Genomic DNA, 13993 nt, shown 5'->3' with positions numbered 1-13993 from the left:
TCTTTCCACCCATACTGTTAAATTAATTTTCACAGTAAATGGCTGCATCTTATTTCACCTCACATGGTCAAAACTAGATATTAACTGGAGTTTTTTTATTTAAAGCCAAATATTTTCTATGATCTACTGATTGTCATTGGTCATCAGTACCTGTCAACGCACTATGGATGTTCCTTTAAGGTGAGAATGAATTTAAAATGTACACTCTCTGTGTGTTTCACAGTTATGGGGACCATGTTCAGCATTTCAAGGTGCTGCAGGATCGCTGTGGTCAGTACTATGTGTGGGACGAGCTCTTCTCCTCTCTGAACGAGCTGGTGGACTTTTACCATAGCAACAGCATCGCTAAGGAGAGGACTGTCTTTCTGAGGGACCCCGAGCACTTTGCCAGGGTGAGCATGTGACTCCTTGTTTTCTGTGTCTCTTTCTTTCTTTCTTTCTTTCACACATTTTAAACTGTTAATACCAAAGCAAAAGGAACAAATATCAAGAGACAATTTAATCAGTAATTAAACAGGATTAGTTTTAACATTAAAGTCCTTCCTGAGTGGAACTGACTGGTTTATACATGTTGACAAAGGAAAGGTGGAGGTAATGTGTGTATTATTTAAAAAAAAAAGCTATTAACTAATCATCATTTAGAAAATATAACTTGAGATAATAGAATAAATAGAATAACAGAAAAATAATAATTTTATTCTTTCAAACAGACATCGCTGATTCATTTTATCAATATCATTTTCACCAAATCCTCTTAGACTTTCTGTACCTCAAGTGTTGTTTCCTCTGACAATACTTTTAATTTGAGGAAATAGTTTTGAATTATTACTGTTTGAAATGTCGGAAATTCGTTATTCTTACTCAGTGCAGCTCAACAGGAACCGCTGCTTTCCGAGAAATCACCCACAGCAGTTACGTAGCACTATTTATTTTGCAATGTCAATTTCAATCTCCTCTCTAAACCATTTAAAACACATCTGTTCTGTTGTTCAGCCTCCCTCGTCTTCCCTCTTCTATTCAAGCCGCCAGAGATTTAATTAAATATCTGATGAGACTTTAAGACACAGTGAAGCAGCATTTTTGAACAAAAAAAAAGGATATTTTCTATTGTCGAATCAGTGTGTTTTTACAAACATAACAAGCTACCCAGGTGTTCATATTTCATTTTGCTGTGACTTTGAGGCATAACCATTTTTTTAATGGAGTTGACAGCTATGGGAACACTCCATATGTTGGTGAAATTTCTGGTGCTGTGGCTGTGGCAGCAGGGTTTGACGTAGAGGTGCAGCTCGAAATGAAAGATCACAGGACTGCCGTCGGTTTGGAGCAGAACCAAATCAGTCATCTCAGGCGCCGAGCCAGAGGGAGTGAGCACTGCTGAGCTAAAGAAAACTGATTTAAGAGGCAATTATTTACATCAGTCATGATTAAGTTGCTATGTATCATGTTTAGACAGAACATTTCTTCAGTTTGTTGTGTTTAGTCCAAATTCCCTTTGGAGTTCAGACACCTAATGAGCCTGCTTGAGGTTTTTTACACCCATCTACACCATTTCTAGGCTATTTCAGTTTTTTATAAGATGAAATAGGTGGTTTAATATACATCACTTGTTCCAAGTTAGTTTGATAAGACCATACATATTAATATGTAGGTTAAACTATCCAAAACACACTGTCAGTCAGCAATAATGCTGCGGCGCGGCGGCTAGGCGTATCCCAGATTTCAGTATATTGACAATATGTTCTGTCAGGTTTAGTAGAAAATATAAATGACAGGTAGTTCCCATGATGGTGTCATCGTGGGAGAAGCTGTTGTTCTTGCTATTGTGAAGTCATTATGCAGGCAGGATCACATTGCATGTTAAGTATGTCTGGGAGTGGCAGGCGAGCCGCACCTGCAGGCGAGCCCGGTCGCTATGGAGGGATGTGATCCACAGCGATCCTGACATGACAGCATGTTCACTGTGCTTTGCTGTCGCTGCTAATACCCATCGCATCATATTCACTTCTGGAGTCAGGCACCTGAGAATAGGCCGCCGTCCGTTTAGGGTGCTCAACATGCAGCGGCCATGACTCAGAGCGTGCATGGGGAAAAAAAGGCACCAATGACTTCTAATCCTGTCAGTTCATCGATGGCCACTTTAAAAACATTTTTTTTTTTACATTTGTCGTCCCTACAACATAAGAGTATAAATCGACATACTTCTATGAATTTTGTAAGTTTGCCCTATAATAAGGGCAACACATATTCTATATGGTACTCGGCTCATTTATGCTTCCTGTGTGAAGGATTAACAGGATGTGACAAGTTATATTTAGGTCACATTACTCATTAGAGATGCATCTCATCATTGGTGGCGAAAAGCCCATCGCTCTCGTATATATATATATATATCAGTAAACACGATTAATAAAGAATGTCAAAATCTTCTCAGCTCTCCTCTAATTTTGTTTCATATTCATTTTAAATAATGGAAACTTTATGAATGTGAGCAGGAATAAAGGTTTGTCCATTGTCCATGTGGGAAAGGATGAAAAAAATAGTTAAAGTCCAGTCTAAAACCAGAGCTATATATTTAAATGTTCCTATAATTTGAACAGTAGGTCAGGTTTGAAGTGTGTGTCGATTTTGAAGGGTACAGAAGCATTTTAATAAAACTCTAAAACAACTTCCAGGTTTCTACATCTGTTTTACTGACACTTCTTTTAGTACATGATGCAGACTGGGTCTGTTTGTAACCAGTTCTTTGACTCCGTGGTTTATTGTGCTGCAGAATCAAACCTTGCACTGCACCGCATGCAAGCAAAAAGGCTCTGGTCTCCAAGGTGCTGACATGCAACTAGCCTGCCACTGCTGGTTTGGGGTATTTTTGTGACAATCAGATGGGAAGTGAAGAGTTTAGCGGCCAATGAGTCATTGCTGTAAATAAAACTACAACAAACAGAGTGAAACACACATGCATATACATCCTCTTGTGTCGAGACAGTATTTTTTATTTTTTAACACTTTCAAGCAGGTGTTGGTATTCTGGCAAGGCAGCACATTGCCCCCCCCCCCCAGTCAAAAGCTTGGAGTTGAATGACTGCAGTAATATTTGTCTATAAAAATGAAGTAGAAGCAAAACCTTAAAGAATGGGCTGATAGCACTAGTTTAAAATGCATTACTTGGAATACTCTCATGCATTTTAGAGCATATGTGAGATTACTGAATGAATGCACGCACAAATATGTTTCTATTTCCAAACAGAACAATGTGACGAAATATCAATAGAATTCAATATTTTCGTGCTCACATGATCAGCACTAGCAGCATTTGATGAAAATCTTTAATGTGTTGAGAACCTAAGCCCGACTGGATCTTAAGTCCTTCTGAAGATGATTCACATTTATTGATCTTTGTGATGGGTGAGCTTTACTTCTACTAAATCTGGTCCTCAGATGCAGGGAGCTCCTCTCACCCCATTCGTCATATAGTCTGCAGGATTTTGGCGTTTATCCAACTCTTCTTTCCCCTAAAACTTGATTTTATAGCTCAGAGACGGGGATGGTTTTTGAGACGGTTTGCTGAGCAGGCAGACTGCTGCAGTTTTTCACCTGGTGGCGCAGGAGACTTTCAGACTGGGGATGGCAGGTTTTGATACTAAGAACAAGTTTTTGTTTCACGTGCTGCTTCTGACAAATTTAGCTCTTGTTTAGTAACATCCTGCCTCACACCTGAACAGATTCACGCATGTTCTAAATCACTGGGGATGTTGCACAATATGTTCAGTCCTGCAAACGCAGCTGGAGCAGGTGCAAGTTAAGAATTTTGCTTTAGGGCATTACAATGCAGTTAAACTGAAAGGCAGGCGTCCCATGGGAGAGTGAAAAACTGTATGACCTAAATACTGTCACAGTCTAAACCTCTTTAATGTGAGCAACTAACACATGAAAACAACACCGGGTCTTTCTGAGCATTTTGCTTTTCTGAGAATTTTTTTATTTTTATTGTTTATACAATAGTTTACGTAGCTGCTCCACCTACAACCGGCTGGTGTCATGACCTCCACATAATAGCACAGTAACAATAATTGCTCTAACTATCATTCTGTCGCCATGCAAAATTACCTTCATCTACTGGTCTGCCTCGACTTCTGACAAAACTTAAGCAAAGTCAAACTTGTAAATTCAGACAGATGCTGTTTTCTTTTAATGTTTTATAGGCAATTATTGCTGTCATTAAGCTGATTTAAGAGCGTAGCTGAATGTTTATGCTTGTTAATTTCATTGTCATTTCATACTCCTGTATTCTCTCCATCACATTTTAGTGCGGTGACTCACGTTAGTCAAGTCGTGAATTGACAGGTAGAAGCAGTCATTGGTGTCTCTCCTGTTATTGTTATTATTATTAATATTATTATTTTGGGATGATATTTTGGCTACTGTTGGTCTTCAACAAAGGGGGAATGGTACTCCATTAGCTACCCTACCCACCTCTTCACAGCTGTTCCTGAGATTTATTCAGTGATTCACAAGCCTGCATCTAATCTTTAGGCTGTTATTGCTCTTGCTACGGTAATAACACTCAAAGCGGAATATGCTGGAAAGTATGTTTTAAATGTTTGCTTATGCTGTAATGCTTTGCAATTTATTAACCAGTTGCAAAATGTTGTAAAATGAAAATAAAACATGCTTTGTCAGTAATAGTGTCCATTGTAGACTAAACCATGTTGGACTCCCATCAAGTTAAGACACAAATAATTACACTGCTGTTCAGTGTAAGGGCCCAGATTGAAGCCGGTTGTTGTAGATTGTACTTATTTATTAGCACATTGTTTTTTTGAATGTTTTCCTCATTTTTTATTCCATCATCCTATGACGTGATAAGTCCAGGGTCAATACAATACCATATACTGAACAAAACTACTTTGTATATTGTACTGTAAGGCCATCAGGGATATGCTTATTTACAGAAAGGTTCATTAGGGCGGTATACGGTACTTACTCTATGTTATTCTGCCCCAGGTCTGAATTATGTTGGCATAGCTCGCCTTGCTGTCCTGTATTAATGTCATCATCTAATAAGGGTTGTGTGCCAGGTGGGTCTTGTCTATATGCATAGACTGTACAGTCCTAAAATGTATTGTTTAGACATTACTGGGTTACTGTAATCTGGAATAAGCCAATCACCAAGAAGCATCCATGCATTTTACATTTATATTTTTGCAACTGCCATGCATAAATCTGTACAGTTAGCTTTGTAGTTCTACAAGACTAAGTCAACATCCGTGACTGTGACGGTGAAAGCAGAAGTGCTGGAGAGATGGTTAGCTTTTTCAAAAGTATCAAAAGACATCGGATCAACCACAAATAGGCCTATTGCTTTGTTACAACATTTTCTTAAAGGTCCAGTGGGTAACATTCAGGTTTAGGATTAATTGTCAGAAATAGAATTTAATAGTCTGTTTTAGTGTATAAAAAATTTAAAGTAAGAATTGTTGTGTTTTTGTTATGTTAGAATGAGCCATTTTTATCTCCAGATGACGCGGGTCACCATCCATGGAGTCCGCCATGTTGAGTTTTTCGTGAGTTTTACGGGCACCATAGACTCTCCATTGTGGTTGGAAAGGGAGGGTGAAATAAGTCAGTTGCCGTCTGCAGCTACACTGCTAGATGGCACTAAATCCCACACACTGGTCCTTTAATTCTTATATTGACTTCAAGGTGTGCGCTCTATTCCAAAACTTCGAAAACGTAACTGCAAACCTCATAGCGACCTCTGTAAGACTGCATACCTTACTAGACTTATCTGAACAATAAGAGCAGCATCTTACTGAGATAGTTTTGGTTCAGATATGCAGGTGTCATTATAGAACCTGTGGAATACAGCAACACACTTTTCCTGTACTGTAGGTCACCGTGTTGCTCTCTCATAGCCTTGAGATAATACCTATTTGCATCACAACATGCCCCATAGCAGAGGGTGGCGTGCTGAGGGTGCTGTGTTTACCTACATGGCTCTGTAGCCTTAGAGAAAGTCTGTCATTGCACATCAGATCACTGCCGCTTAGTCATACTTTTATATCTGTAGCTGTAAACTCTGTAACTGTTGTTATTTTAATGAGAGTCAACTGTACATTTACTATTCTCTACTTTAACAATGCAAATAGACAATGACTTAGCAACAAGGAAGCCTCTAAAGCATTTTGCAAACTCACTGCCAAGTCTGCTCTTCATGAAGTTATATTTGATTATGTCACAAGATATTGATTTGTAGATCTAAATCTACATCTTGTGCTTCTAATTTAGGCATTATTTTGGAGTCATCTCAGTTTTGAATCATTTCTAGACTAGCCTTGTTGTTCCTATGATTTAAAGTTATTTTTTAAATGCATTTTAAATAATGTTTTTTTTGTGTCATTTTTGCTTTTAATTTCTCCTGAATGTGTTTCTACAGCCACTTTAGTCTGGCAGCAGAACAAAGATAACAAAAAGACAAGATCACATAAACGCCGTCCTTCCTTTTCTTCATTAGCTTCTAAGGTTTTTGGCATACGGTCTTGGTTACGCTCTACGTCTGCAGATAAAAAACACATTAGAAATATTAAATGTAGCTTGGATCCAAACTGTGTTTTTTTCTTTCACTTTATATAAAACCGTGGTCAGCTGGTCTTTGTATCTGTGGGGCTTCGCCTTGGCCTCCTGTCACAAACTGGCTCAGAGGATGAGACAAGAAGGGAGTCCACGCAAGACATTTATATGAAACAAGAGGGATTTATTAACACTAAAGTCAATACAAAGCTAAATACAGTGATGCAGGGTGGATGCCAGCTGTAGGAAGGGAAATATAAGTTTGTATGAAAAGAACAACCTAACATTTCCCCAATTTTAACTTGTAGTCTTTACCAAGTGCCCCCATTACACTGGAATGGTTATCACATGCTCCCAGTGACCCAAACCTTCAGCCTCTGCCATCCCTCTTACCAGACTGGATCACAAACCCAACAACCTTGAATCCAAATAGAGCAATTTAAGGATACAGAACTACTAGCAAAGAAAAGCATGTGAATTACATATAACTAGTCACATGACAAACCTAGTATTTAGTTATATGGCATGATGAACATTCAAAGGATTCAATGCAAAAACAGTACCCAGAACACTGCAAGTGAGGAATATAAAACACTGAGCAGTGAACCAAATGCACACAAGACTGGAATTGAAACAAAAGCGCTACCACAAAGTCCTTTAAACAAAGGTTCACTAGCCAACCAAGTCATCTCAAGACACACACACAGAGGAAACCAAGCTACAACAAAGCTCACACCAACCGAACCAAACAAAACATGAGCTATAGTACTTAATGCTCGTCCAAGATGCCAGGTTGCAGATAAAACATTGAACTAACACCTTCCTCAATACGATTATTTTACATCCTCACCTACCAAACCAAATTCTGCCATATGCCTAGCCATCTTGGAGCATACCAGTCCCGTAGAGAACGCAACACACAAAAACCAGCCTAATTTTACAATTTCAGTCACTTGGGATGCATTACCAACTGAGACATGGCCATTCTCACCAATTACACGCACTAGTACTTACCTTAAATTACCAACAAATGGGTTTGCCAACCAACTCAATTGTGGAGAAATGCTTTTCCTTTCAAACATCCATCAGAAACACACTCCACAAAAGTAACCAGTCAAAACAATAGAACAAAAAAACAGTGAACCCCTCCAACACAGTCTGCTCTCCATTAAGATTTCACTTACAGAAATTATGATATCAGAGATAACAAGACAACTTAGTGTTCTTGCCTTGTACATAATACTCCCCACTCTGTCTTTGTAACCGTGTTTTGCATTATCCATGTGTATCTAAAATATTACAGACTTCTTCAGCACACCGTTTCATCTTCTACTTTCACAGAAGTGGGAGGCAGTGACACTAAAAGCACAAAAACACAAGGAACAAATAGTTGTTGCATAGCTCCCTTTGGACCTTTTATATTGTTAAATGAATGCATGAAAACAGGGTTATAGAGAAATCCTGTTAACTTCACCCCATGTACTGTAAATATTAATGGAAATAATGCCTTAAGCTGATTGCTCACTGTTCGACTGTTTTTTAATTCTCGTCCTCACTGTCGCATGATCACAATTTTCATTCTTTTGACTATATGGTTCACAGACATACAGTTAGACTGTCGAGGACTGGCTTAATCCACGTATCTCGTTTGTTCTCGTGCTTTTTGTGTTGTCCTTCCTATTATGCGGTCTCCAAACTAATTCCACATCAGCTCATTACATGGCTCTAGATCACTTCTTATCTCACCATGGCAGGATGGGAAATAATTCAATTTTTTTTCCATTTCTGCTCCCCAACATATCCCTAATGTCCTCCTGTCTAGAAGCTTTCTCTTCCAACAAAAAGCCTCTTCGTGCAAAACTTTGACCTCTTTCTGACACCTTGTCATTTTCAAATGGAAACAGAGGAAGTGTCAGAAGCTTTTTTTGCCCTAAATTCCCCATCTGTGTGCGTGTGTGTGTCTGTGTGCAGAGTTAAATCTAGTATAAAGCTGTAGTCCATTGATGTTACAGAGTAATTTGTTCCACTGTCAGCGCTGGCTCTGGGTCGGAGCAGGCGCTGGAGAGGATGATGATCACAAGGCAGCCGAGCGCAGCTGATACGGACGTACCATATTTCTCCTCCCAAACTGTTCCTCACAAGCTGGCATTGGAAAAAAAATGAATGGCTTTTCCATGTGCTGTCACACAAACAAGCATATGAACACACAAAAGACGCAGGATTGCACATGCAAGCTCACAGACAACCCGAGCAAATAGAGGCCTGCGCTAACACCCACGTACACAGCCGCAGAGTGTACGTGCATGCACTCGGTACATGAAGTCTAGACCAGATCAGCCAAACAATAAAGGATAAGTCTGTGAGGATTTTATAGATTTGTGAGATTGATAGATTGTGTCTGCGCCTCTTGATCCTAATCCTGCTGTCTGGTTAGTACGTGTTTGTGTGTGTACCTGCCCCCACCTGGATGCCATTACATCAGGGCCAAGACAAAACAGTCCATAGCAATAACTGAAGATGCTGCAGACCTACACACACATTCACACGCGTAAAAAATACAATATTGGTATTCCTTCCAGTCTCCCAGCCCCCTCCCAATTCATATCATATCCACTTTTCTCTGTGGGAGTGCAAGTGACAGCTAGGAGTATAGTTAAGTTCAAGACACTCTTAAAATAGCTGCTTTTATTCCACCGCTCTTAAACTGCTTTTATTTCACGAGTCAACAGAGATCAGAGGAGGCCGGCTATCAGGAGAGAAGAAAAAAACTGCTTTTGTGAACTCAAAGAAAAACATCAGTATGACGAAGAATCTGCAGATTGAATTAAAAGCAGCTCACCTTGCATAATCAAACATCACAATTTAACAGAGCGGCTGTTTTTAGTAAGAGTGTGTGTGTACATATACAAATAATAAGTGGCTCTATATAGATCCGTGTACGCCTATAGGCGTGTACTCTTATCTCACCCTCACACACATCATCAAGGACTTAAAATGCCTCTCTCCCTCTGTCCACTTGTCTCTCTCTGTGTCTTACTCTATTTCTCTTTTTCTCTCATGATATCCACAAATGAGTCTTGTCATTTATTCTCCTTAAAGTTGCTCTGCCCCGATAGAGCCCACAAGTTTGATTTTTTTATCTTTCATAAAGATTCATGAGGAGATTTTTATGAAAAATAAACACCCTCTATACCAAACTAAACCATAACATGCAGCAGCAATCTAAAATACCTCCCCTTGATTTGTCTCTTTTAACAAAATACACAGACACATGTGAAATAACGGTTAAAGAAATGGTGTCTAATGTCTCAGGGTGTTGAATATTAGTAGTGGGAGTAGACATGTCCAAATGCCAACTGTGGCGTTGCATGTAAATGTGAACCGGCTGTCACTTTCTTTATCTGTCTACCTGTTTGTCCAGTCTGTCTGCCAACCTGTTCACCTCACTAATGCTGTCTGCCTGTTAGTACCTGTCTGTGTGTCAGTATGTCACATATTCAAACTCTACTTAGCTGTATCAGGTTTCTCTTTGTGATTTGGTCAATCAAACGTTTAGATATTATCATCATCATCATGTCCCTGAAACCCCCGGTTATTTTTCTGAAGGAATAGTTTGACATTTTGGGAAAAGCTCTTCTTCACTGTCTTGCCAAGAGTTATATGAGAAGATAGATAGAAATCTATTCATCTAACTAAACTATTCCTGAGTGTGATAGATGACGAGTAATGTTCCTAAACACATTTTCTTTGCTGCTTTTCCATGTTAAAAGAGTATTTAAATAATACATCAGAACATGCAATTTCTCTCATCTGCATGAAACCCATCATCTTATATAAGAACTATATATAACCCAGCTGTCACCTGCTCATGTCAGTCTTTTCTAGTGTATAGCTGGCAGCTTGCACTGACTGGTTCCCCAATCTTTATGTTTATAAGTACGATCAACCAGTAGAAAATATCATCAGTCATCATGGAATATTTACTTTCATGTCTATATTCTTCTATCTGTGTGCCGCCGTCTTGGTCAAACCTTTCTTGTGATATATATTTTTTTTCATATAACATGAATGGACTGACAGACCGTGGCAGATCTGGCTAAATAAATGTTGAATGAAAAGAATAAATAAAATATATTTGCACTTTAAAGGAATGAAGACTGCATTGTTTATTAAATGGAGCTGTTCCTTTAACCTGAATACAAGGCCTGTTCTCTGCAGCTCCTGGGAATTATTATTCTGTGCATGCTGTTTTGTTTTGTTTCAACACAGCAATAGAACTAACCAGTCTAGTACCCAATTTAAAAAAGTAACCTACTATATCATGGCTGTTGTTGCTGAGCTGAGAAAAACAAACCATACTGACCACCATGAATATTTCAATCCATTCAATGGGGGAAAATAGGAAGCACAGTCCTTCAATAGAGAGAGGGACTTTAATAAGTTTAGTTTAAATTGTGTAATCCTGCCCTGATCTGAGTTAGGAAGGTGGGAGCTAAACCGTGAAGTGCCTTATAGGTGTGTCATCTGCATAACAGTGGCACTGAATATTGTGCTTGTTTGTGATGTGCCCTAGTGGCAGCATTTATATAGAGAACAATAATGGGCCATGGATGAACCCTTGGGGAGCACCACAGGTCAGAGGGGATGGGCATCACCCATGACCACTGAGAAAGTCCTTCTAGATAAATATGATAAAAAACATTTTCAGGCAGTGATCCACAGTGTCAAATGCAGCACTTAAATCCAAGAGAACTAAAACTGAGCACCTGCCAGCATCAGCTGGAAGTAAAAAGTAATTTGTTACTTTGATAAGAGCACATTTGGTGCTACGACGAGCCTGGAAACCTGATTGAAACTTGTCAAAGATTTTATTAGCATTCATAAAAGAACTCAGTTGTAAATAGACAGTCCTCTCTAAAAATGTAAAAACATGATAATTTAGAAATGGGTCTAAAATTATTAAAACTGATTGGATCAAGACTCGGTTTCTTAGAAGTGGGTGCACAGTGGCATGCTTGAGGTAGGAGGGAACACAACGTGTGGACAGAGAGCTATTTACAATTACAGAGAGCTATTTAAAATAATAATAAACTAAACTAAGCAGCTGCAAGCTGTAGCTACATATTTAGCATACAGACGGGGGCATCAATCTTCTTTACACTGTTTTCTGAGTCTGACACATCTGGCCTGACGTGTTTTCTGGTCTTTTTGAAAGAACTGTTTTTGGCAATTGCCACGCAAGTGTAATTGTGTGGAATTTATTTATGTTTAATAATCTACATGTGTGTACATGGAAATGTCTAATTAGAGTGACTTTAATGAGAGAAAGCGATAAGAATGCTTAAGTCGTCTTTGGGCTCCATCTTAAGCCTTTACTGCATAATTTGGAGTTGTTGAAGCATGTTATCTTATTGTGAAGGACAGAAGTTTGGTCCCTGAAGTAGTGTAAGTGGTGTCTTAAAGTAAAGAAAGAGTTTGGCTCAGTTTTGTTGTTTAGACACGGGCTGCATGGCGGACTGCATGGAAGCCAACTTTTCATTAACTCTCTCTTCTTTTCCTCCTCCTCCATCCCCCTCTCCCTCTTTTTCTCCTTAATCCCCCCCCACAGCGTCCCCATCATGCCCACGCTCTCTTCGACTTCACCCCACACCACCCCTCCCAGCTACGCTTCCTGCGCGGTGATGTCATCGAACTCATTGACTGCTCCGATTCGCTGCGCTGGAGGGGCCGTTGCCATGGACACGTGGGCTGTTTCCCTCCGGAGTACGTCCAGCCCATTTACCACTGCCAATGACCTGACGCGTCACATCAAGTACACATCAATTCCCACAGGTTCATCATTGAGCTGTCTTGACCCCGCCCCTCACGCTGCTCCTCTGCTCTGCACTTGACCATTCATGTTTGGAGCAGACAACCGAAGAGCTGCAAAAGAACTGCTCATCATGTTACTGACTCCTCCCATTTCCCACATGACGCCACCTTTCAGTCACAATCCTCGTCCAATCAGCTGCTACAAGCACATCAATTGCTTCCACCTGATCCCGCAACTCCACTTCTCTTTAATCATGTAAAAATAATAAATTAAGATATGGACCTAGACACTGTGGAGAACTCACATACACACACACACACTCACAGACATAATCATTTACAGCTTATCAGCACTGGTGCAGGCTGAATAAATGCAACACACACACTCACACTAACCTTATGACAAAAAAAACCCCAGTGTGTGTGTGGCCCCTGGGAGGAAGGGAGAGGTTTTCTCCGCTGCAGATGAATCAGGATTTGCTCCAGTGTTTTCCCGCTGTTCCCATGAGGAGATCCGGTGAGCTGGGCAGAGAGACACAGAGAGTCATTGTGGTGTGAATATTTGGGACCAGGCACTCTGAGGACACTGACACAGCAGATTCCTCCCTCTCTTACTGGGCTGGCATGTGTGTGTGTGTGTGTGAGTGTGTGGAGGGGTTTGTGTGTAAAATGTGGGACTGAACATATGTATCTGTATGTTTACTGTGCGCTAAAGTGAATGCATGTGTGTATTGTTTGGGGGTGTTTGTTGGTGTGTGTGCTCTGTAAACCAACAAAGGAGGTTACTATGTTAAAGTGACCAGTGAGATGAATGCTGCCCAGACGACGCTTTGTTTTGAAATACGCAGCTTAAAATGTAATACGCTCAACTCAACTTATGGATCATTTGTTTGTTTCTATGTATTTATTCTTATTTGTGTGTAATCTTAAAATACATATATTATAAGTAAGATTAAACATTGTAAAAAGGTTTTGTTTCTGTTGCAACAGATTAAGAAAAGCACATTTTATGTGATTAAAAGTAAGAAGTTGGACCGGTCTTCCTTAACCTGTAATGACAAATCATTTAAATAAAGTGATACATGTATCTCTTTGAACTTGAAGCTTGGATATTACTGTTCAAAAACAATAACATTTCTGTTATACTGAAAGGCAATACACCAAATGCAGAAATAAATAATAAATATCTTAATGACATTGAAACAAAGGTGGGTTGTTAGTATGTGTGAGCTGCAAACCATACAATATATCCATCATATTTTACTTTCAACCTAATTTCTTACGTAAAGTTGATACATTTTCAGCAATGCAATACATTTTTGTTCATTTTTGTCACAGAAATACACTGCAGGCATAAACAGGCATTTAAATTCATGTGTAAATTGCAATTTTATGACATTTGCCATGATATTTATGCCGGTTAACAGCATAGAATGAATGCCATACAACTTGTTCATTAAGGTAAGGTCACATTACATCCTATGAAATTGCCCCACAACCAAAAACCTGATTATGCAAGAGTGAAAACATACCTATAAATATTATATTCCATTTCTGCCAATAGATCCTTCTAAATGTTACACACTGGACTTTTTAAATTCATTAAATTCTG

The 13993-nt window shown here is 39.3% G+C and overlaps 1 protein-coding gene across 1 annotated transcript in view; it reads left to right on the top strand.

Moving 5' to 3' along the window:
- grapa (GRB2 related adaptor protein a) overlaps positions 1-12802 on the top strand; it is a 31595-nt gene extending 18793 nt beyond the window's left edge. The window contains exons 4-5 of the mRNA XM_035655709.1: positions 224-392; positions 12179-12802. Coding sequence (XP_035511602.1) covers positions 224-392; positions 12179-12364 — 355 coding nt within the window. The 3' untranslated portion in view covers positions 12365-12802. The remainder of the gene's footprint in view (positions 1-223; positions 393-12178) is intronic.
- The last annotated feature ends 1191 nt before the right edge of the window (positions 12803-13993 follow it).

This window comes from Morone saxatilis, unplaced genomic scaffold (assembly GCF_004916995.1).
Source record: "Morone saxatilis isolate NCDOM2014 unplaced genomic scaffold, NCSU_SB_2.0 Contig14, whole genome shotgun sequence".
Taxonomy (NCBI): Eukaryota; Metazoa; Chordata; class Actinopteri; family Moronidae; genus Morone; species Morone saxatilis.
This window is presented reverse-complemented; position numbering and strand designations above follow the sequence as displayed.